This window comes from Ictalurus punctatus, chromosome 23 (assembly GCF_001660625.3).
Source record: "Ictalurus punctatus breed USDA103 chromosome 23, Coco_2.0, whole genome shotgun sequence".
In the NCBI taxonomy this organism is placed as follows: Eukaryota; Metazoa; Chordata; class Actinopteri; order Siluriformes; family Ictaluridae; genus Ictalurus; species Ictalurus punctatus.
Window position 1 is genome coordinate 11,937,021 of NC_030438.2, and position 26,348 is coordinate 11,963,368.

General features: G+C 38.5%; 1 protein-coding gene across 7 annotated transcripts in view; it reads right to left on the reverse strand.

Annotated features, from left to right (window-relative positions):
- The window catches only part of LOC108256723 (uncharacterized), a 46,325-nt gene extending 21,348 nt beyond the window's left edge, over nucleotides 1-24,977 (reverse strand). For 3 of the 7 annotated variants that reach the window (XR_008393313.1, XR_008393314.1, XM_017453884.3), the window contains exons 1-5: nucleotides 24,790-24,949; nucleotides 18,063-18,234; nucleotides 16,549-16,896; nucleotides 16,299-16,328; nucleotides 9,599-9,913 (exon numbers count right to left, since the gene is read on the reverse strand). Coding sequence is in view for 4 of the 7 variants with exons in the window: in XM_017453884.3 (XP_017309373.1) it covers nucleotides 9,599-9,913; nucleotides 16,299-16,328; nucleotides 16,549-16,896; nucleotides 18,063-18,138 (769 nt within the window). In the remaining 3 variants the exon portion in view is untranslated. Of the gene's footprint in view, nucleotides 1-8,467; nucleotides 9,914-16,298; nucleotides 16,329-16,548; nucleotides 16,897-18,062; nucleotides 18,235-23,737; nucleotides 24,240-24,789 lie in introns of those variants that run through there. The other 4 variants (XR_008393315.1, XM_053674934.1, XM_053674933.1 and 1 more) reach the window with 4 other exon arrangements.
- Between the last annotated feature and the right edge of the window lie 1,371 nt (nucleotides 24,978-26,348).

Below are 26,348 nucleotides of genomic sequence, written 5' to 3' on the forward strand. Positions count from 1 at the left end.
GCTCTGGCCTTGATCTGTACTCTCTGTTGGTCGTCTATTCTGTGTCTTCCGGGCTGTGAGAGAACTAATAACACAACAAAACACATGAGTGTGAATTGCACAACAGGATATAGTTGCTGAGACTAGAGAAGTAACGACACATTTTTGGGACAAAATAAAGGGCTGCTATCCTTTTATTTGAATTTATAAAAAAAACTCAGATAACGAAGACAACAAACCATTAGTAGATCCATTTCAAGATAAACCTGGCCAGTACAACTATTGCTCAGGAGTAACTGCAATAGTTACAGTAGACCTCAGGAGTCGAAAAGAGGAGCTACTGTATCTATAATGGTAGATAAAATTAATTAGCTCGCTGAAGGCCAGCAGGGACAGTGAAACAGATAAACATTCATTTAGTCTGGTCCAGACATAATCAAAATCCAGGCGAAAGTAGCAGTCAACCCCCTAGGGCTCGACAAGGGTGTGTCAGGGGCAAGTTGAAAAAGTCTGGCCAGCCAATGCCGTCAGATATAGTGCTGGCCCCACAACAAGGGCAGAGGAAAGCAGCAGGCCCTCAGACAGAAGGAAATGCTCCCAGATCACAGGCACTGGAATGTTGGGGATCTGGAGAGAAAGGACACACAATTGCCAGGTTTGCCCATGGGAGAATCAGCCAGGGCAGTCAGAATAAACAGACCAGCAAGAAGAACCTCCACGCCTCAACCAATGGCAAGAACCTGCGGAACCCTGGTTGGGACTCGCAAGCAACTGGAGTTGAGGATGCCCAGATAAGCCAGACGGGGAACACATGCAGTATGTCATCATACTGCATCCAAGACAAGAACCAATAGTCATGATGTCGATCAATGGCATGAAACCAGCCCCGTTTCTGGTGCCACATTCTCATGTATAGGCCAGGAAGGCTCCAGTCACCCCCTCTCTCGCAACTCGATAAAAACCACTGGCTTCTCAGGAACAACACAAGTATTTAGATTCACAGAGCCCCAAACACTAACAGTTGAAGACAACACAACAGTGGCACCACTTCTATATTCACCAAAGTCCCCAGTGAACCTACTCAGTAGAGATATTCCATGCAAACTAGCAGCAAAAATACACTGCAGCCACAAAGGACTGTGGGTAACCATTCCAGATGAAACCTCAGTGGGACAGCACCTACTGACAGAAGCAAACAGACAAACGAAACATGATACAGTGTACTGGCTGCAATATACTGGACCAGATTCCTCTGAACTAAAAAAGAACTATCTAAAATAGAAGATGTGGATACAAGCAATGTGACAAGACTGCAGAGAAACAAGAAGCCCCCTGCACTGTACAATGTACTTTGATCAAGACAGTAAGAATGAAGAGTATGGGCAGATGTGGAATGAGGTAATGGAACAAAGACAATTTGAGGTGATAACAGATGTTGTAACAGGACCACAAGGAGTGGCTGCCATGGTTCTCTTGAAAGATGACCTAAAGGACAGGTACCACGTGCCCCACACATCTTTCTCATGGTAGCAGGAGGGTTTGAGTCCAAAGACTTAGGGTATATGGTTAGAGAGGCAGCACGGGTCAGAGAGTGGAAACCTACTAATAATCCATATATACACATTTCACCAGACAATAAGTACACAAGAATTTCACAAAAGGGAGTAGGTAGCATGATAGCTACACACACATAGATAGAGAGGCACATGCCGTTGTCACTTCATACACCAGTACTCACAACAGAAACGGATAAGGAAGAAAATGAAACATTACTGAAAAGTGTGCGTGACACATTATGGACAAAACATCAGACAGATGTAGGTTTAGTCAAATCAGCAGGACAGGTGAAAATAGAGGTTAACCTAATGTCAGGTTACCCTATCAGAAACAATACCCATTGACTACACAGGGTAGGGAAGGAATCAGGCCTACAATTCAGGTGCTCCTGGAAGCAGGGTTCCTGATCCCATATTTCCTGTCAGGAAGCCCAACTCTGAAAAATGGAGACTTGTACATGATTTATGTGCAGTTAACAGAGTTGTACAGGCAGAAATGCCTATAGTACCTGACCTCCACACTCTCGTGCTCAACATCCCCAAGGATACAAAGTGGTACACAGTAATAGACTTGTGTTCAAATTTCTTTAGTATACCGTTACACCCAGATTCGAGGCATTTGTTTGCATTTACTTACAAGGGACAACAATACACGTATGCGCGCCTCCCTCGAGGGTACTGTGAAATTCCGCCTATTTTTAAATCGCGTGTTAGTAGAAGATTTGGCTTCAATCAATATCGCAAGTACACTGCTTCAGTACTTGGGTGATCTGTTGATTTGTAGTCCGACCAAAGAGCAATGTAGAGCGGATTCATTAAAAGGTTACAATGCTTGCAGAAAATGGTCATAAAGTCAGTAGGGACAAATTGCAGTTTTGTAAAGAAGAATTGGAATACTTGGGCAGGATTTTGCATGGAAGGAATAGATCTCCTGCCCCAGCCCATATAGAGGCCAAAAGAACTGCCCCAAAACTTCAATCGGTAAGACAAATTCTTTCCTTTTTGGGGATGGTAGGCTATAGTAGACAGTGGATCTGTGATGTCACTCTATAAACGGCCTGTTTATGGGTTTTATTATGAGCAGCAGACTAGAGGAAGGAACATGGGTCCCTTATTTAGACACCAGAGGCGTTAGCAGCATTTGAAATGTTAAAAAGCGCTTTCTTTTCTGCACCAGCTTTGGCTGGGCCCGATTATAGCAAGCCTTTTCATTTGTATGTTTCTGAAAAACAGGGATTTGCCAATGTTGTGTTGACTCAGCAGCAAGGTCCAGGTAAACAGCCCATTGCCAACTTTAGTACTGCCCTCAACAATGTAGAATAGGGTATGCCATCATGTTAAAGTTGATTAGTGGCAGCAGCTTTCACTTATCAAAAAGCTTCTGCAATTATTATGGGTCACCCTACTACCTTATACACCACCCTTGCCCTACACGTGCTTCTAACAAGCCCAGCGATTGTAATTACTAATGCACAGAAGACAAGATATGACATAATACACTCTGCACCAGAATTGACAATCCGAAGGTGCCAGACTGCAAATCGAGCAGACAGAATGGTAACTCCATTAGAGGGTGTGCCACATGACTGTCATGTTGCTTCTAACAAATATTTAAAGGCACGTCAAGATCTCGAGAATCAGCCACTATCACACTCCACTCTGACATTTTTTGTAGATGGGTCGTGTTTTAGTGGGACAGATACAAATGTAGCAGGTAATGCGATTGTGGCTCCTTGCCCAGACATTTTGTTTTTTGTTATCGTCCAAGCCCTACCTGTCAGTCAACCTTGCTCAGCCCAAGTGGCAGAACTTAAGGCCTTAACAGCGGCCTGTAAACTAGCAAATGGAAAATTTTGTACAATTTTTACTGATTCAGCATCTGCATATGGAGTGTGTCATTTATACAGTTCAATTTTGGCACAGCGGGGCTTTCATAGAGCAGACGACAGCTCACCTGTGACTCATGGTCAAGCCATTTCTGAGCTGTTACTTGCTTTAACTTTAACATTCAAATTGGCTATTGTTAAATGTGCTGTCCACAGATCAGATGGCATGTTTATCACTAAAGGGAATTCGGCAGCAGATGAAGCTGCCAAACAGACAGCTTTACATCATACTCACATTATGCCAGTCTTGGTTCCAGAAGACATGCCTCCACCAGAGACGAACTTAGCATCCTTAGTGGAAATGTAAAATACAGCCTCAATCCATGAAATCACACACTGGAAAGAAATGGGAGCAAGGAAGAATAGTGGAACCGGATTCTGGTGAGGGCCAGGGGGACATTTTTTAGCTTCCCTGTCCTTGTTGCCCACATTGATTAGGACAACGCATGGCTCAGACCATTGCGCAAGTTGGGACGTGGTAAAAAGACTCAAAAGAGCCTGGTGGACTCCATTTCTAGGCCCCATGATTGACCACACGTTAACAAGTTGAGAAATATGTGCACAACACAACATTAGGAAAAATTTCACAGCTCTGATAGTACACATCCCACAACCGGACGGACAACTTTGACACCTGATAATTGACTTTGTGGAGAGGAAAAAAAAGAAAAAGGTATGTCTTGGTGGAAGTGGACAGATACAGTAGATGGGTGGAAGTGCACCCAACAGTGCATGCAGATGCAGTAGTGAAGTTCCTGTTGTGTTAAATGCACTAGAAAAATCGAAAAACATGATTCTAAATGTGCTTCCTGGCCTCTCCAGGTGTGAGTAAACCCTATGCAGTAGGTAGATGATCGCATCATCCATGCTGATTTGGGTCTGGTATGCAAACTGCAGCAGATCAATGGAGTCACTTATGATCAGCTTCAGGTGCCTCAGGACCAGTCTCTCAAAAGGTCTTCATGACATATGAGGTCAGCACCACAGGTCTGTAGTGATGACCTTTCTTGGGCACCAGAACAATGCAGGAGATCTTCCATAGTTGGGGCACCTTTTTCAGCATTAGGGAAAGATTGAAGAGGTGTTGAAAAACCTGCAAGCTGTGTGGCACATGCCTTGAGCAGCCTGGTGTTGATGATGTCTGGGCCCATAGATTTGTTGATTCAGAGTTTGGATAGCACCCATCTCAACTGGCTAGATGTTATTAATGGGCTGGTGGAGAGGTAGGGGGTCATTGGTGTGCCTATGTCTGTGATGATTCTTGTATTGTCATCATCATCGGGAGTGTGTGAATGTCCATTTGAGCTCTCAGGGGTGGGGGCTGAGTCATACCTGTTGAAAAACTGGTTTAGCTCATTTGCATGTTCCAGGCTGCTCTCCATGGCTGGTCTGGAATTTTTTAGCCCCTGTAGGAAATTTTCAGCCTTAGTAATCCTGTTCATGCTCTCCCATACCTCTTTGGCACTTTTTACTTCCAGCTTGCACTCTAGCCTCTCCTGGTAGCTGTTTTTTGCTTTCCTCAGCTCCCTCCTTAACTCCTTTTGGACTGACATGACCTCCTCATTGTCTCAGGTACAAGTTAGATCAAGTTGTGGACTGATCTGATCTGTCCATGAAGCACAACAAACTGGCCTCCCTGTACTCATGCTGGCTACTCGTCAGTGCTGCAATCTCGTCTGACTTGTTGGCCAGCGATCTTACATTCCCCATAACAAATGATGGAAGACAAGGTTTGAGTCTCCTTTTTCTCCCCCACTTCTCCCTAACCTTTGCACCTGCTCTCGTCCCTCGCCTGTGCCTCGGTAGCACCGCTGGTATGTACGCCTGCAAAGTCACCGCTCTAGTCTGATGCATCAGGAGCTGCTCCCTTGAATAAACAAGCATTGTCCGAGTAATCTTGGTGGGTCCAAAATCCAGCAAGAAACACGTTCAAAATGACAAATTTGGGCAGACATAAAGACAATAAGGTGACATAAAAGTCTGGCATAAAACCAGAACGATAGAATGTCAGAAAGAGGTGAAGAAGTTAAAGTTAAAAAGCTGCAGGAGCTGCTGTGACCGGCTGCCGCTCACGTCTGCGCCTAGTAGATGTACAACCACAAGAGACATCTCATGATGGGTAAAATCAAAGAGCTCTCCCAAGACCTTCACAACCTTATTGTTGCAAAACATATTGATGGAATCAGATACAGACGTATTTCAAAACTTCTGAATGCTCCAATAAGCAGCAGTAGGGCCATTATCCACAAGTGGAAGCAACATTACTCCGTCATCAACCAGGCATGTACAGAAGCTCCTTGTAAGATTTCTGACCAGGAAGTCAGAAGAATAGTCAGAAGAGTAGTTCAAGAGCCAAGGACCACTCGGAAAGAGCTCCAGAAACAGTTGGCTGCAGCAGGTGCCATCATCACAGAGACAACAATAGGCAATGCCCTCCAATGCTCATGCTCACACCGCAAGACTCCATTACTAAAGAAAAGGCATGTTGAAGCTCATTTAAAGTTTGCTACAACTCATTTGGAGAAGCCTATGTTATACTGGAAGAGTGTAGTCTGGTCAGATGAGAACAAAATGTACCTTTTTGGCTATCATACTACACACCATGTTTGGAGAAGAAATGGCACTACACATCACCCTTAAAACACTATACCAACAGTGAAGTTGGAGGTGGAAGCATCATGGTGTGGAGCTGTTTTTCATCGCATGGTACTGGCAGACTTCATATAATTGAAGGAACGATGAATGGAGCCCTTTACCCAGAGATTCTTGAGAAGAACCTGCTGCCATCTACCAGGATGATGAAGATGAGATGTGGGTGGACCTTCCAGCATGACAATGATCCAAAGCATAAAATAAAGGAAACTCTCAATTGGTTTCAGAGGAAAAAAAATCAAGGTCTTAGAATGGCTCAGTCAATCACCTGACTTGAATCCAATTGAACAAGAGTTAAAGACAATATGTTTAGAATAATGGGCCAAAATGAATCCTGAATATTGTGGCTGATTAATTTCTTCATACAGGAAGCATCTTGAAGCTGTCATTACAAACAAAGGCTTCTCCACTAAGTCTATTAAATAAATTTCAGTTAGCATGTTCAATACATTTTTCCTGTGTCATTCCTCTTTATTACACATAACTTTATTTATGGACTTTAATGTTTGGATTTCTTTATCTGTGTGGATTTCTTGAGTTAATACCAATGTCTGGTGAAAATTTCATGTGAATAGCCTAATTGGAAATATATTTCTGAAAAAAAAATTTTATGCGTTCAATACTTATTTCCTCCACTGTAAAGTGTGGCTAATATATTAATGCGACCAGTAGTCCCCAAGACACCAGATAATGTGCAAGTAGCACCTAGCATACGCTTCCCATACTGCTATGAGGGATACAGAGAAAGTGAGGGAAAGTGATCAACCAGAGTACAGTGAGATGAAAGGATGTGGTCCAGAAGAATACGTCGTCCCCCAAAATGGTCCATTCCGACTAAAGGAGTCCCTGTAATGTATATGGTGTAAAATAGAAAATGTATATAGTATTTGGGAAACAACAGTGAAAGAGAGAACACTACTAAAAAAAAAAAAGAAAACAAAAAAAAGGGAAGAAGATAAATATTGAGTTACTATATATATATATATATATATATATATATATATATATATATATATATTATATATATATATATATATATATATATATATATATATATATATATATAAGTAACAAAAATAGAAAAAACAACAAGATATTATAGAAGCATATGCAATGAGTACTATGGGTTGTATGTCTTTGTGTGCCTCTGTCTCTAACTCTAAATAGACAGAAAGACTGTCCAGGGCAGCAGAATGGACACTAGATACGAAAGGATAAACATCCTGACTGATGAATTGGGAGAGTGGACACCAACTCATTTGAAGCACCCCATCCCCTTTTGTGCATATTACATCACCATGGACCGAAAATGGGTAACTGCAAAGGACAAATGGACATATAGACCTGTGAACTGCGAGCGGATCTAGGTTTGGATCACCCATGCTTGGTATCTTCTAATGCAAGAGGTATCGTATGGTCTTCGGGTGAGAGAGTTAGAGTGGTTTTCCCCAAACACTCCCATGTGGAAAATCATAGAGGTTATCACGAATAGGGCAGAAGAAGAAAGACTAGAGACTAATGTGCCAACTAAGACACAGAAGATCTTAAGCACTCTGCCGAATACAAGAAGGGGAAACAGATAAGGGATCAGGGTGATGTGCTAGAAACCTCTCCCCTAACTCCCGCCGAGCCCTTCTACGTGGTGCAGAATCACAAAAGGCAGAAGCCTGGGAGCAGCAGGCAAGATTAGGAAGAAATTCACACGAGAAGGACTGAAATATTATGATTGTGTAAAATGTATGTTAGTATAGGTGTAGAGTCCAGGTGAACAATACACTGTCGAGCAGAAAATGCTGGTAAGTTGAGAATTTTTTCCTCATCAATTGGCGAAGAATCACACACCTCTGGACATAGGTATCTGTTATCAATGATATATTTGCTTAACAATATACTTACTTGCCATTATAAGAAAAGTTAAATAAGAATGCATGTTTCCTCAGCATGGCACCCAAGTGTTAGCAGATTTGTGAGAAAAGTGTGAATTTAAAGTCACAAAGGGGGAAAATATGTGGGAAATTATGTAGGAATAATAGAGTAATAACAGAGAAATTACGTAGGAATTTAGAGTAGTAAAATGTAAAGAATTGGAGCATCACCTGACATTTGAAAACAACTGATGTATGTATGTACAACTGTGCAGTATGTGTGTGGGTGCGCCAAAGAGAGCAGAGGGGCCTCATGACAGATCTACTGATACCAAGGCACACACGTATGAGCAGTTAAAAGAACACACACACACACACACACACACACACACACACACACACAGAGAGAGAGAGAAACTGGTTTGAAGCAGGATTTATGGATTGGCAGGAGAATGCATAGAGAAGCATTACTTTTTTACAACAAAAAGTTTCACATAATATTTCAAGGGATACATAGTCTTTTTTTAACCTTCTAGGGAACCTGGGTAGCTTGAGTACACTTAGATGCAGTTGGGTACGTGGGAGTCTGTCTGCCCCAAACACTGTAAAGCGTGTTTGAGTAGATGCATCAGGTCTTTTTTTCTTCATGGAAGGCCCAGAGTTCTTCTTGGAAGGACCAGGGTTGATGATGTTTGACTTTACGTCTAATCACAGAAAACACATGAAGACTTAAGAATGCAAGTCTGAGCATAAAAAGCACATAGAATAAACATGAGAGCCCATATTCCATACAGGAAATGTGGAAAATTCACTCACCCATGGTACAGGCACACAGTAGACAAATGTAAAGGTAATTCAATTCACTCATCCGTGGTGGAACAAGGCCTCAAGGGTAAATAAAGAGAACGCAAACGGCAGGGACCATATACGCTCCTTAGTGTAATGACGCAAATAATGACGTTTGCATGAAAAAGGCAAACCAAGATAAAGATAATGGAAAATTTATGGCCTCACAAAATGGGAAAACTTGGGGCCTGTTGAAGATAATGGGAAAATTATGCAACCGAGATACATGAGGAAGATTGTGATTGGATATACCAAAAGGGGAACTGTGTATGACTGGTTAAAGTTAGATATGGTGCCATGTCTGAAATGTATATAAAGAACCTTCTAACCAACAGAACCTCAGTGCAAGCTACATCTCCATGTGTTGTGCATTCCTGGTACCAGTTCAGGTTATTTGATGTCTTGCTGACTGCAAATAAAACTTCCTCATATGAATCCAATCTTCATGAGTTTGGCGGTTTTATTTTTCTAAAGAATGAGTCACATAGCTTAATTGATTTCCTAGTTTGAATTTCTGAGCTAGCAGGGTCAATGTAGGTTGGAGAAGCAAATTATCCAGCACATCTTGTGGAATACATTCCACAAAGAATTGAGGTGGTTTTGAGTGAAGTCCTACCCAGTATTAGTACAGTGTTCCTAATAAAGTGCTCAGTGAGTGTATGTAACACTATTAAGGTTTTCATTTGACTCACCCTCATAGCTCTAATGTGAAACATAATGGTACTAATATTTTAGAGCATGCTGAAGACGATAACTAAAACCTAAGCAACTCATGTATATGTCATATTTATGCCAAAGTGAAGCTTGAACAAACCTTTGGCAGTAAGCTTAAATTTATAACACAATGTGGAATTCACTGCAAGTGCACACCAGAACCACTGAGAATCTGTAGACTCCACATGACTAATAGTCAGTGACCCATTCTCCATTGTTTTTGCTCTCTCACACAGTGGTTTCTGGGGTCCACTGGAGGTGCAATGTGAAGGGCAGCGAGTTATAGGAACAGTCACATCTACTTCAACAGTCCCCCAGATTAACTGTTGGGCACCAAGATGCGATCTGGGCACAGGGCACTGAAGCATCAATGTTGAGTTCTGTACTACTTCAACTGGGTCAAGGCTTTTGCATTCTAAAAAAAAAAATAAAAAAAACAAGAAAGGAAGAGGTTCAGTTCAATAATCAAATGTATGCGTCTCAGCATGAGGAAAGTTTAAAAATAGTCTGCAGCTGCCAAGATTTTGTTTCAAACTAATAATCAGAATTAAAACTAATGAGACTCTGCAAACACTGGCAATGGCAAACAAAGAGTAAATAAAGTACAAACTCCATCTCTGTAGTAGGGTTGCACACTATGGTACTATGGTAGTACCACTATATTAAAGCTTCAAAATACCGCTGATGCCATTGTATTTTTTATTACAGTGCAGCAGTTAATACTATTTTCACTAAAATGACACATTTCACTGCTTTTGTAAAACACACAAAAGTTAGTGACACTTCATTTAACCTAAATTCCTTACCTTAATAATCGTTAAAGATTTCCTGTTTGCTAGTAAGTGAGCCAATGTTATGCTAACTGCTGTGTGTAAATTCTAAAATTAGCTGTATTTGATAGTAAGCAAGCTAAAATTCACAATTTTCTTTTTTTGGAGTTTGTTCCTAACTCAGTTATTTATTCCTAATGATGTTTTCATTCTTAGTACTCTGAGGACAATTTCCATTTGCATGATTTCATCACGCAAGGTAACAATAGATTAAATATGTGGTACATGCAGCAGTTGCTTGCCAATTGTATGATTATTCTTGAGTTTTTCCCATAACCAGTTATTCATTCCCATTAATAAAGTATTCTAGGAAAATTTGGTTCATCTGTTTTCATTTATCTCTCTCTCTCTCTCTCTCTCTCTCTCTCTCTCTCTCTCTCTCTCTCTCTCTCTCTATATATATATATATATATATATATATATATATATATATATATATATATATATTTCTGAAAATTACATTATAAAGATATGTAATTGGTATATGTAATTGCTTCAATTTGTGAATTTGAATGATGAATTAACACAATATTGCTTGGTATTGTGATACTACTTAGTATTCAGCTGGTAAAGTATTGTCAGATATGATTATGGTATCGTGGTTATTAAGGGAAAAGCACTTATAACACACTTATAAAACTTGATAACGCACATACACATGGAACGAAACTTTACAGAGAGACTCAGAATCATAAAGGTCTAAATAGACAAATTAATTATGGAACTAATCAGGAAACAGGTAGAAACCCATGACAACACAGAACTAGGTGGTAAAAACAAACAAATGTCATAATAAGAGCCCAGCTAAAAGCATTGTGCAGAATTCTAAAGAACCATTTTTTTTGCTGGAAAACATATTGCAAAAATTCTGAGAGGAAAATGGGAGATTATGGAGTGAATAATGCCTGGATCAGGCAATGATTAGGGAACCAAAACGATACTGCAAAGAAATGGCGAAAGCAAGTAGTCACACGGGCGAACAGTACCGGGTAAGTGTTGCTTGCTTGATTATTTGTTTAAGCTAGTTTTAGCATCGGCTGTCAGATAGAAGCAGTAACTGCGCTACGAGCTGTTTACGTGTAGCTAGATTAGAGAGATTCAGTTCTGTATTATTCCGTTTTGACCAGGGGCCTGTACCATGAAGTCAGTTTAGGTGGATAGCCAGGAAAGATTCAGTTTAATTTGTGCCAATCTTGGGTTTTAGGTACCATGAATGTGGTTCAGTGTTTTCCAATGTTCATCACCATAGTAACCTCTGGGGAAGGTTCTGTTATGGGTAAAAGAACAGAAACCCAACTTGGACCAATCAGCTGTGAGCAAAGTGAAATATAAGTGATGCATTTAATTTAACTTCTCAGCACAAATTGTAAGAGCACTTCAAAAAGAGCTTTTAGAGATAGGCAAAATCGCCTGGCTTTCCATGATACTTACTTGCATGAAAGACGTACTTACTTGCATCTTTGTTGCCTTCTTGAGCCGCACATTCAAAATCTGACATGCCACGCTCTTACTGTACCACAGACTGTATGTATTGCTTTGCATATCTTTGGAAGTGGTACATATTTACATGCGGTGGGATTATTCCTGCCCTAATATATTTTCACAAATTGATATTTATTTATTTTTTTTTACATATTTAATTAAAACAATTGACATTTATATTAAATAATTTACATGAAATATGTTGGGTTTGTAAGTTTTCAGTCCATTTATTCTCATTGTGAGCCTATAAAAGTAAACTTATATATTTACACAATCATCAATGACCCATCAGCAATGTTCCCAAGCTTTGGCAGCTGCAACGGTGTTGCTTTTTATGATTAGTGTAGGTTTAAATTCCTCATACTTCCGCATAATATTTTCTTGCTCTTCAACCGGAAATATGCTGGGGGTTTTTTCCATGTTGAATGCTATTGGCTGTTCGGTGCCACAATCATTCTTTTATGTGCATGCACTGGTGGACTAATCATAGCTTAAGAATCAAAGCCTGAGTTGACAGAGAAAGGTGATAACTAGCGTCATGGTACCAATAAGCCTTGTACCATTTGTTCAACTCGCTTCATGAAACAGGCCTCTGGGCCTGTATCATGAAGATAGTTGAATAAAAATAGGGTTACAGAGTAAGTTTTGAGTTGACAAAACTAAACTAATCCAATCCAGGTAAATTAAGGTTAACAGGTTTCATGATGCTGGTTATCAATTTTCTCAGTAAACCCAGGTTTTAACTCTAAATTAGCGATGTGTCGTTCATGAATGATTTGTTCATTTTGAACGAATCTTTAATATGATTCGGGAATAATGAGTTGACTCAGAGAGTGATTCGTTCATTTTGTGTTGACCACACATGCACTGCAACATCCCTATAGGCTCTCTACAGGAAACAGAAATGATTAGTTCAGCTCTTGAGTCTTCAAGTTTGAGTCATTCGTTCATCATGTCACAACCCCGCCGCATTCAGCCTATGGGGCTGTGACTTGATGAACGAACGACTCGAAAACACATTTGTTCATTTTGCTGAACGAGATTCAAAGATCCAATCCAGTAAAATGATGGGGCTGGGGTTGTGACATGATGAAGGAACGACTCGAACCTCAAGATTCGACAGATGAACTAATCATTTCTGTTTCCGGTATTGCATGGTGTATTGCCTATGGGTCAGTCACCAGAAGAACGAATGACTTGAACCCGAAGACTCAAGACGTGAACTAATCATTTCTGTTTCTGGTATTGCATGGTGCATTGCCTATGGGGAGGTCACCGGAAGAATGAACGACTCAAACCCGAAGATTCGAGAGCTGAACTAATCATTGCTGTTTCATGTACAGAACCTATGGAGATGTTGCAGCACATGCTATCAATAATGAGTCAATCACTCTGAGACAACTCATTATTCCCAAGTCATATTAAAGATTGGTTCAAAATGAACAAATCCTTCATGAACGACACATCACTACTATAAATCGAGGTTTACTCAGAGTGCGCATGTCAGACGTTTGCAGCAAACAGCCAATAACATTCAACATGTAAAAAAGCAGGTGTGCTTACTTCCATTTGAGGAGCAACTAATTATAATGAGAACATATGAGGAATCTAAATCTACACTAACCACAAAAATCACACCGTTGCGATTGTCAAAGCTCATGAAAGTTGCTGATTGTGTAAAAGTTTACTTTCATAGGCTTACAATGAGAATAAACGGATTGGAAATTTATAACCCCAACATATTTCATGTAATTTCATTTAATATAAATTATTTTAATTACATATTAATAAATAAGTCAATTTGTGACAATATATTAGGACAGGAATAATTCCACCACATGAAAATGTATACCACTCGCAAAGAACTGCAAAGCAATACAAGCAACAAATAAATTTTGCGGTACAGTAAGTGCGGCTTCAGCGTATCAGATTTCTAATGTACGGCTCAAGAAACCAGCATATATAAACTATACCATCTGCCGAAAATCCATATATGTTGTACAGATGGTCGTCGGGAAAAGTCCGGGGATTGTGTCTGTCCCTAAAAAGTTATTTCCCTTTGAAGTGTCTTTATTATTTGTATACAAGCTACACAAATGGTGAAGCCACCTCTACAACCACTAAAGGGTTCAATTTGATGCATCAGATTTACATTTACATTTATTCATTTAGCAGACACTTTTATCCAAAGCGACTTACAAATGAGAGAATACAAGCAAAGCGATATCAAGCAGAGAACAATACAAGTCGTGCTACCATACAAGATCCATTAATTGAGTTCCAGAAGAAGCAAAGTGCGCAGAGTAGAAGTGTAAGTACCAGAGTAAGGGTTTTAGGTGAGTCTTTAGCTGTTTTTTGAAGATGGTGACAGATTCTGTGGTCCAGATTGAGGTTGGAAGTTCATTCCACCACTGAGGAACCATTAGTTTGAAGGTTCTTGAAAGGGACGTTGAGCCACGCTGAGTAGGTACTAGTAAGCGTTGGTCGTTTTATATCACTTTGCTCATAGCTGATTGATCCAAATTGGGTTAAATTTTCTTACCTAAAATAAAACCTGCTCGGAGTAGGTTAGCTGTGTATCGAACCCCAAGCCACTTTGTTGAGACCGAAAAACCAGGGGGGTCTTTCCAGAAAGCAGGTTTAACCTAGCATCACATAAACCCTGAACACTCAGTTGATTAACCGAAACCTTGCTTACTCTGACTATGTCGGTTCCAGAACACCGGTTAGGAGTTAGTTCAGTCAACCTCCACGTGCACGGCAAGTGTATAAAGACATTATCATTGGATCACCGAATTCAGGAATCACCATGGAACTCCAGGGCAAAAAAAAGTGAGCTGCACACTTCAGCAGAGCAGAGTTGGAGGTTTTAATGCATGCTTATGAGGAATATAAAAAGAGTAACTGCTGCTTCAAACAGAGAGTTCGTTTGGAAAAAAGTAACGGATCAGGTAAAAGCATGAATGTATAAGTTCATAAATATCTGAAAAGTTTCTTTTCATTATAATGCTAAATAATCATTGATCCTATTAGACCCGTGCCGTAAAATCTAATAGATATGCCTTTAATTTTAGCCCTCCACCAATTTCTTAAGATTGTACATAGTACTAATAATATAATAGGCTTTATATTTTATCAGGTGTAATCCTTCTGGTCCAAGAAGAAACTGGAGCCAAGTCAAAATGAAACACAAAAAAAGGTATTTCATAAACTTCCTAAATTGTAACTTAACAAAATTGGTCCAACCATCTATAATAACTTTTCTCTAGGTTCTATATAGCCACAGGAAGAAGGCAGAGGCCCGTAAAATGGGTGGGGGACCACCAGCATCTACACTCACGCTGGCTGAGGAGCTGCCATTGTCCCTTAATCAAGAGGGCAGTTCATCAGTTCAATCACTGTTACTGTCTAAAAAAGGAATTTTAAAATAACTCTTTATTGGCAATGTTTCACGTGTCTATTATGCATATTTAGTATTTTTTTTACTGCATATGGTGTGTACTGTAATCTTAATTGTAGTGCCCCTACTAGATGTTCTTTGTGTCTTTGTATATTGGTTGTATTTGTTTGAGTATGTACATAACTTCATTTTCTTACAGTTGCTGATGGACACATTGTATTAATGGACCCTCCTGCAACAGCACATCCTGCCACATTTGAAAGTGATTATTGTCTTCAGGTATTGTTTCTGTTTGCTAGACCAAACACCATTAGTAGTTTGCACTGTAGGATGAAGATGAAGAGACCACCTATGCTGTGACAGAGTTACAAAATGAAGATGCTGGGAGGCCCACAGAGGTTTAACATATAATGCATTCCTTTTTTGTTTTTTTTAAATATGTGATTATAAAAACTTTGTCATTGTCCCCTTAAAGATTATGGCAATTCCTGTACAGAGGAGGGTCCATCTACCTCCACAAAGAATCTTGGCAAATTTTGCAGGTTATGTTCAGTGATTAAATTGCTATAGCAACTTACATACCCTGAAAGTTACCTCCGTTTTTGGAACTGAAAGTTGAGGTTATCCGTTAACTCTGAGTAAACTTCCCCAGGTAAGTCGCATAACCTGCTTCCTGGAATACCCCCTGATTGGATTTGTTTTCTCAACTCGAACCTAATACCGTCACCCTGAGTTTGTTCAGTTACCTTCATGGTACTTGCAACCTTGCCTAGTTGTCCTAAATAATTAATGGTTTATTTGTTTTGAAAAGCCAGCAGTATGAGTATAAGAGCACATACATAACACTTAAATAATCTGAAAGGACGATACCAATTTTCATCGTTATATATCTAATAAATAAATAAATAAATAAAGCTATTTAAATTTAAATACTCCCCAGATAGACTGTATGTCAACCTTTTTTTTCCTAATTAAAGTCTCTCATCCAGTTTGATTACAGATGTACTTTTAAAATTTAGTAAAGTAGGTATCATTAACCAAACTATGATTTGTTTTTGAATACACAAACCACACTGATCCTGCTTTACCTTGAATCGGAGTCTGAAGTTGAGGCTCATCTGAAAAGATATGAGAAACAGGGCAGCATAAAATGAAACCACCAAATTATACTCACATACACATGTATTTACACAGATGATGATTATGATTATGATGATGACTATTATTATTACAGCCTACTTAATAGTAGTAATAATAATTAAGACTACTATTATTACAACCTACAACTAAACATCATTTTTGAAAACCAAAATTATTTTAGTTTACTTAGAAACAAACCTTTGACACCAATCTTTACTTGAGAACAGTAAGATCTGGTTCTGTTTTGCACTGTACATCGATACCAAACTGCATCTGTGATCTCCACAGGACTAATGATCAGTGATCCAGTTCCTTTTTGTAAATCCTGCACTGCTCTCACTTTACATAGAGGTCGCTGGGCTCTGTTGTTATTGGCTTCTGTGGTGCAGGAAGATGAACAGTTGGTTACAGAACCAACTCTTTCTGCTTTTTCACCTTGAAGAACTTCCCAGATGACCTGTGTGACTTCAGGCCATGGTGTTAAAGGGCATGTAACTGTAACTACTGAATTCAGCACTGTCTCAATGCTGTCCAAAATGTCACAATCTGGATACAAGAAAGAGGAAACAGAGACAGCAGGTGCATATAAATAGCAGGTGAATTTGATGCAAACACATTCAAAAAAATAAAAAAGATTGAGATATATATATATATATATATATATATATATATATATATATATATATATATATATATATATATATATATATATATATATATATATATATATATATATATAGTTATTATTATTATAAATATTTGAACATGCATGAAACCACATTAGTATCTGACAGAACCACTAGCTAACTGATTTGATTTCAGTGTATTGGCAGAATCACAAATGGTACCATATACAATTACAATATAGAATTACATTATAATTCATTTGAAAATATATCGAGCCCAGAATCACAATAGAGCTTGACAAAAATCATGCTATCAGGGAGTCTGGCTCCTCTGGAGCAGCAGGCTCATGGTCTGTACTGAGGCACTGTAAAATGTTTTGCTCCTTCTGGCTACAAAAATCTCAACTGGGTGCTACTCTAAAGGCCTCCGAGATGTAGTTAACAGGATATGAGAAAGAGAAGCAGAAAGTCAAATACCAGAGTTAAAATTTCACAAAACAGAAGTGCTAAGGGACTTTTTTTAGAAACAGTATGTAGCTTTATGGGTGGAGGTTTCTATGTTTGTTAGTAACACTATATAAGTGTGTCTTATATAGTCATTTAGGCATGAAAAAAAATGTATTATACATTGTAAAACATCTAGCTTTAGAGTAAATAAGCCAATGCACAGTATGATATGCAATGCAACTACTTCTCCACTGTAACCATATCTGTATTTCTGTCTGTATGCACTGCCTTTAGTCCTTACTGAGATGTCCTTGACTCTAACTAAAAGAGCACAAGGTATTACATTAAGATTCTGATTAACTTGAATCTGAAGCAACTTGTAATCAGCGTTTTGTTGATATATGGTGAATCTTAATTCCATAAATACAATCTGGTTTTGCACCAACAAATTGTAATACTCTGTATGTTAAGCACATAACCATTTTGATAAATTGAATAACAAGTGCAAAAATGCATCATATAAGAATTCAAACCAGCCACAGAACCAGGAAGATTAGAGATATTCATTAAATATGTAGACATGTATATGATGATAATACAAAGCAATAGTGATCAATTGTAGATAAATGTCAAACTCACTTTCGCATTCTGTTGTTGACACCATTAGGAGAAATATTAATAAGTGGTATGAATCAAACCGACACTGTGCCATCATTCAGATTCTGTCAGTACACGATGCTCTCTGAAGAGATTAAGCCTTCTGCAAAGTATTTTACTTTCTCCACGTCCACAGATCTGTTTTACTTCCTGGCTGTGAGGAAAGAGGAAATACTAAATCTAAGTACTATATATATATATATATATATATATATATATATATATATATATATATATATATATATATATATATATATATATATATATATATATATATATATATATATATATATATACATATACACACAAACAATTTTTTTTAATTGTCTTAATAATAATATTTTATTACTTTCTCAGCTTTTTCCTCATTTAAAAAAATGTTTTTGAAACCATTGGTCCCAAAATTCTAATAATTATAAATGGTAGTCGAACCTCGGGTGTTGTACCCCGCAATTTTAAACATGCAATAGTGGAACCATTGATCAAAAAAAATAAAATTTGGATACCTCAGTCCTTGGTCATTTCATGCCATCTCAAAACTTCTGTTCCTCTCTAAGATATTGGAGAAAGTTGTATCTATACAATTGCAATCTTTTTTAGATCTACATGGTCTTCAAGAAGTATTCAAATCTGGTTTTAAATCCCTTCATAGCACAGAAACAGCCCTGCTAAAAGTTTTTATTGATCTGTTACCAACCACTGACTCAGGTGATTATGCTGTTCTCATGCTCCAAGATCTTACAGCTGCATTTGACACTGTAGACCATACCATCTTACTTTCTCATTTGGAGCATTGTGCTGGCATTAAAGGTACTGTGTTGGAGTGGTTTAGGTCTTATCTGTCTGACATAAGATTTTCTGTTTGTCTTGGGAATTCTGTGTCCACCTCGGCATCTCCCTCGTGTGGAGTCCCTCAGGGCTCCATTCTTGGGCCTATCTTGTTCACCTTATACATGCTTTTCCTAGGGTACATTTTTAGGAAATATGGCATCTTGTTTCATTGTTATGCAGATGATACACAACTCTATCTGTCTTTTAAAAGGAAATGCTAACTCCATAGCACCATTGTTAGACTGTCTTGAGGATATTAAAGCCTGGATGGCCTTAAATTTTTTTAAGTTTAATGAAGGGAAGTCGTGGTATTTGGACCAGGGGGTGTCCGTGGGGCCCCTTATCTCGATTTGGGTGTCTTAAAACCATATGTGAAGCCCACCATAAAAAACCTGGGTGTTGTTACGGACAGTGACTTTAAACTGGATAAACAGATTAATTCAGTAATTGAATCTATTTTTTTCAGTTAAGGCAATTATCCAAAGTCAAGTATTTTCTGTCTTTTAATGATTTTGAAAGGTAAATGGTGCACTTACAGTGCATCCGGAAAGTATTCACAGCACTTCACTTTTTCCACATTTTGTTATGTTACAGCCTTATTCCAAAATGGGTTAAATTTATTATTTCCTCAAATTCTACAAACAATACCCCATAATGACAACGTGAAAGAAGTTTGTTTGAAATCTTTGCAAATTTATTAAAAATAAAAAACAAAAAAAGCACATTTGCATAAGTATTCACAGCCTTCGCTCAATACTTTGCTGAAGCACCTTTGCCACCAATTACAGCCTCAAGTCTTTTTGAGTACATGTACATAAGTGTTCACAGCCTTTGGCATGACACGCAAAATTGAGCTCAGGTGCATCCTGTTTCCACTGATCCTTGAGATGTTTCTACGTCCAAGGAATTGTCTGTAGAACTCCGAGACAGGATTGTCTCGAGGCACAGATCTGGGGAAGGGTACAGAAACATTTCTGCAGCATTGAAGGTCCCAATGAGCACAGCGGCCTCCATCATCTGTAAATGGAAGAAGTTTGGAACCAGCAGGACTCTTCCTAGAGCTGGCCGCCCGGCCAAACTGAACGATCGGGGGAGAAGGGCCTTAGTCAGGGAGCAGACCAAAAACCTGATGGTCACTCTGACAGAGCTCCAGCGTGTCTCTGTGGAGAGAGGAGAACCTTCCATAAGAACAACCATCTCTGCAGCACTCCACCATTCAGGCCTGTATGGTAGAGTAAAAGGCACATGACAGCCCACCTGGAGGACTCTCAGACCATGAGAAACAAAATTCTCTGGTCTGGTGAAACAAAGATTGAACTCTTTGGCTTGAATGGCAAGCGTCATGTCTGGAGGAAACCAGGCAACAGTCATCACCTGGCCAATACCATCCCTACAGTGAAGCATGGTGGTGGAATCATCATGCTGTGGGGATGTTTTTCAGCGGCAGGAACTGGGAGACTAGTCAGGATCAAGGGAAAGATCAATGCAGCAATGTACAGCGACATCCTTGATGAAAAACTGCTCCAGAGCGCTCTGGACCTCAGACTGGGGCGAAGGTTCATCTTCCAACAGGACAATGACCCCAAGTACACAACCAAGATAACAAAGGAGTGGCTACAGGACAACTCGGTGAATATCCTTGAGTGGCAAAGCCAGAGCCCAGACTTGAACCCGATTGAACATGTCTGGAGAGATCTGAAAATGGCTGTGCACCGTTGCTCCCCATCCAACCTGATGGAGCTTGAGAGGTCCTGCAAAGAAGAATGGGAGAAACTGCCCAAAAATAGCCAAAAATAGGTGTGCCATGCTTGTAGCATCATACTCAAAAAGTCTTGAGGCTATAATTGGTGCCAAAGGTGCTTCAACAAAGTATTGAGCAAAGGCTGTGAATACTTATGTACATGTACTTTTTTATTTTTAATAAATTTGCAAAGATTTCAAACAAACTTCTTTCACGTTGTCATTATGGGGTATTGTTTGTAGAATTTTGAGGAAAATAATGAATTTAATCCATTTTGGAATAAGGCTGTAACATAAAATGTGGAAAAAGTGAAGCGCTGTGAATACTTTCCGGATGCACTGTACATAGCGCTTTTATATAGTCTCATTCACCCATTAACACACACATCCACACTCCAATGGTAGCAGAACAGCCATGCAAGGCGCTAGCTTGCCATTGGAAGCAACTTGGGGTTCAGCGTCTTGCCAAGGGTACTTCGGTATGTGTAGTCATGTGGGCCGGGAATCGAACCGCCAAGCCTACAATTAGTGGACAACCCGCTCTACCACCTGAGAAACAGCCGCCCATTATAAAGGGTTATACATGTTTTTATTTCGACTCACCTTGACAACTGCAATGGGCTTTATGTAGGTATTAGCCAAGGCTGACTAACACATTTGCAGATGGTACAGAATGCTGCTGCTATTCTGTTAACAGGAACCCGTAAGCGAGAACATATTACAGCAATACTGGCCTCCCTTCACTGTCTTCCTGTTCATTTTAGAATTGATTTTAAGATTTTAGTTTTAGTATTTAAATCATCAAATGGACTAGCCCCAAGATATTTGTCTGATTTAATACAACCACATGCTCCATCAAGAGCACTAAGGTCCTCTGAGCAGTTATTTTTGGTCGTCCATCGAGCAAGACTGAAAAGTAGGGGTGACCGTGCTTTTGCAGTTGCAGCCCCAAAACTTTGGAATAATTTGCCTTTACATGTTAGGCAGGCCGAGACACTTTCTGCTTTTAAATCTAGTTTTAAAACTTATTTTTTCTCCTTGGTGTTTAACTGAGTATTAGAGCTGTATGAAAGTATAATAGTGCCAAATGTCCTGAAGGCAAAATGGCATGTTGAATTACATAAAGTGAATAAAAACATATCGCAATAAAAATACTTGAATTTTTCTGCCCAGCAATTTGACAAATTGAAAGAAAAAAAAAAAACCCACAGCAATATCAATGCTTGAATTAGTTTCCTCTGCAATTCATTGGGTTTGTATATTTTGATTGAAAACAAAATTCCAGCATTCAAAATTCAATGCACACATATTCACCTTCCTAAAATATGGTTCCAAAATATTCAGTTGTTAAAATACCAGCTTCATTATTCATCAGGTAGTATTTCAACATATTATTTTTCAACCTCACAAATACTGGCTTCAAAAATTCAGGACTTAAAATTAAAGTCTTCACATCTGGGTCTCACAGGAAGAGCGATGGATTGGCGATACTATTGTAACATGTTACTCTGGGCCGGCCCCAAACTCTGGTGGTCGTGTGAGGAGTGGTGGGATTGTGCTGACAAGAAACAAGAGAAGATGAACCTAGCGGACTGGCATAAAGTTGGCTTGACATTGGACGTTCGGTATTCGCAGATATGCGCAAATTAAGGGGCCGTCTCTAAAGTTACATATAGTAATACATATTTCTAACTACAATAGCATTTGAAGGGAATGACTTCGTCATAAAACCAACTGTAAAGTGTTCATCTAGGAGTCAGCTATAATGCACACCTTTCAGATTTTTGAAATATAATTAAATAAACTGTCAAATCATATGTAAACATTGTGATGTTTTTATACGGTATGGACATATTCACAAAAATCTAAAAAAAAGTGTGCATCATACCTGACACCTACAGAAACACTTTCCAGTTGGTTTTGTGACTGTAAGTCATTCTCTTCAAATGCTATTGAGCTTTAAACTATGGTATATTTTGTGTACATGTCCATATGGTATAAAACATTACAATGTTTAGATATGAGTAGTATTAGTGGTTAATGGCTCATATGAATGTAGACACTCAGTGTTAAATTCGTTAACAAAACTATGATGAAAAATGTTCGTCTATGACCTTTTTTTCCCCATGTCTAAGATGAGACAATGATGAGCCGACACTGAGGTCATTAAATGCTAACTGTGACTTTATCAATATATAATATTGTTGATGAAAAAATGAGACTAAAATGTAATAAACATAGCGGGGATATTCTGCGTGTGGTTATGCAATGTTGACGTTCATGATTGGCAATACTACCTACAGGCTGCAGCCAATGGGAATGCTTGTCTATTACAGGACTGATCAGACCACATCAGGTAAGTTAAGAGTCTTAATGGAGCCGAGAATCTTAACAGAAACAGTTACTTTAACAGATGTGATAGTAGAAACTTTGATATGGATAAAGCTGTGTTCATGTACCTGAAATGATCCAGGTTTAATCTATTTTGAATGCTAAGTACTAAATCCACAGTTGTGTTCGCCTACATGTTTATTACAAATAGAAACTTCAGTCAGTAGTTACATAGAGAGATATGTAATGTTTGTAAAGTGTTATGCTGTCATTTATGCAGTTTCTCAAGCCTCTATGGGCTTTTACTGTACCACTTAAATTTTTATTGCACTGACACAGGCTGTCACTCTAATTTTTGTTGATAGTCAAAAAGGGCAAGAAAGAAGAAAAGTTTCCACTAGCAGACTACATAGCATTTAGCCTAGCATACGTATTTTCAAATATTCACAATAAATCTATTTTTCATCTTACTTTCACTCATTTCTCAGATTTGTTACTCAACACTGTCAAGCGTCTTCATATGAACTGGTGATTGAATTGGAGTATCCATTTTATGACTTTTATGATGTGTAAAGCATTATTTTAGCATGAAAGATCAATTATTATTCCTTTCAATGTCATTGTTTTTGTAGATATAAGGTTGCCATCGCACATGGTAACATACTGTAGTGTCCTCTTTGTGGGTGCCACAGATCAAGTCAAATTATTTAACCCCCATTGCAAATCAGGTTTATTGTCAAAATTTACAGACTTACCAACTTTTCTTGTGCTTTTGGGTCAGTAGTGGTGTACGTCTTGGAGTTCTGGCATGGAAACCTTCTGCATTTAGCACACATCATACCGTGCTCACTGAAACCTCAGAGCCCATTGCCACCAAGTCTTTTGCAATCACTCGAGGGTTTTTCACAACCTTTATAGGTTGATAGCTTCCTTTTTCTGCCCTGTCCAGCTGGTGAACACTCAACAAACCCCTAGCCAGTTCAGGTATTTCATGTGTTCTAGTTCAAGCACACCTGGTGCAACTAATGAAGCCCTTGATTAGTTGCATCAGGTGTGCTTGAGACAACACCTGTTTTGCATATTTGTGATGTTGTGTTGTGCTATTCAAGGGGTTGAATCATTTTTAAACTGGAGAAGTTATTGTAAGTTGCATTTGGGGAAACTACTTGAAGCAGTCAGTATGTTGAACTATGTGTTGAAATTCAACATTATGTTGAATTTCAATTGCTTTTGTTTTATTTGTTCATTGCAAACAGCTGAAAGTCTGCAAATTTTGACAATAAACCTGATTTGCAATGGGGGTTGAATAATTTTGATTGCAACTGTATCCCACACATATGCACCACAGTTCAAGTCAGTTGGACCTACGGTTCATGAGGAGAAGATTTTTGTAGTTTGGGGCAAATGTACTGGAAAATCTATCATAGTGGACTTCATGGGTCCCAATGGCTTTTATGTTCCCCATCATAAATAAGGCATGTATACCAATTTTCAGACATTTTGGACTTATGGGGCGGAGGGAAAATCACATAGACTTTGGGCGTATCATGTAGCTCCACCTATGTGCTTATGTGGGCCATTTGTGGTGTTACGCCTGGCCTGTAGTATCAATGTGCCAAATTTCAAAACTTTTTACTATTCTGATCTTGAGTTATTGGGCACTGTAAGAAAATAATAATAATAATAATAATAATAATAATAATAATAAGGAGAAGAAGAAGAAGACTAAAAATAACAATAGGTTTCCTCCTGATGGAGGAATCCTTAGAAGGAAAAGAAGAAGAAAGTGAAGAAAAAGAATACTTACAATAACAATAGGTTTCCTCCTAACGGAATTATCAAATTATACAGCTTTTAATAAAACACAGTGTTCAGGGGCTTTTTGATGTCATAGCACATGATGGTCAGTTTTGAAAACAACACAACAGCAGTGGTACTGACCCGTTATGTACCTTCAGATGTTCTTCACAAGCTGCTGTATGATGCAACATCTGGTCTTGAAAACTTTTAAAACTTTTTCAAAATAAAAGCCTTTAAATGGCCTTTTCTTTCCAATTACACCAAATTATTTTTCATAAAACAATTATCTGCAGATGATATTCATCCATGTATTAAGACAGAATTAATAATGGAGATGAACTGGAATTTTGTTCAGCAATACAGAACAGCCATGAAATTATGCCAAACGATAACTTTTAAGTTAAAAAAAATAAATTTTAAATAATTTAAATTACATTTTCAAAGGAGAAGTTATGGGTGGACAGGCACACATATTGTTACTTGTAAAGAAATTGCCTAAAACCAAACAGCTAAAACGTTAAAAGTTGTTCCATATTTTTGAGATGTACTATATATATACTTTTAAAAACTATATTTTTTAATAAAAAAAATACAGATGGACAAAATAAGTAGACATCACATCACTGACTTTACCTGACTGTCTTTACCTTGTTCTCATCTATCTATACTCCTCATTCATTTATTAAGTAGCCTAGGAACTTAACAGATCTTTCATGAAATTCACACTTTTTATATAAATTATTGGCTAGAATTTGGATATCATGATTGAGAGCATTTGGCTGTGCAAAAAAAGCAGTGAGCCATCTAGTGCAGTGAGCATGTTAAGGGAACAAGAGGGAAACTCAACATCTCAGCTGTAGTTTGATCAATGAATTTTCCAGCTACACCAGAATCAACAAGAGATGAGATAAAGTGCAATTTGGAGCACCAGGACAACTTTACAGACTGAGAGATATGCTTACTTTCAATTATGGGAGTAATATTGTGGCTCACCTGGTCATAACTCTCTCAGGTCTGAGGAGACATGGAGATATTCCTTTGGCTCCACTGTAAAAACATAGACCCAGGTGTGTCATTAATTTTCATCAGCAGATGAGGCTTTTTGTGTGACTTCCAATGGTTCCAGTTTGTTTCTGGGGGAGACCGATTGTGGGGAGCAGGGAGGATAGGGCCTTGGCCTATGGGCCTGATTTAGATTATCAGCAGGCTTGCTTGGTTCGGAGCATGTCATTAAGGCATTAAAACACAGTCTTCAGCACAGGTTCATTATAGCCACTCGCTGCAGCCAAAGTACAAAATGTCAATGAGAATTCAACAGTATAGTTTACCTTGCTTAAAAATGAGCAATCTTTGTTACCAGCTGCTCCTGCTTGCCTTAAATATTATATCTTGTTTCACACAACACTTCCAATATAATGTTTAGAAAAAACTACCTTCAAGCAAGAATTTTTTGTTAGTTTGTTTCTTGTTTATTTTAATACTGCTGTATATTTTTATTATACATTTTTTAGACTGTGTTGTGTGAAAATATCAAGAATACAGCATCATCCTACGATTAACCTGATA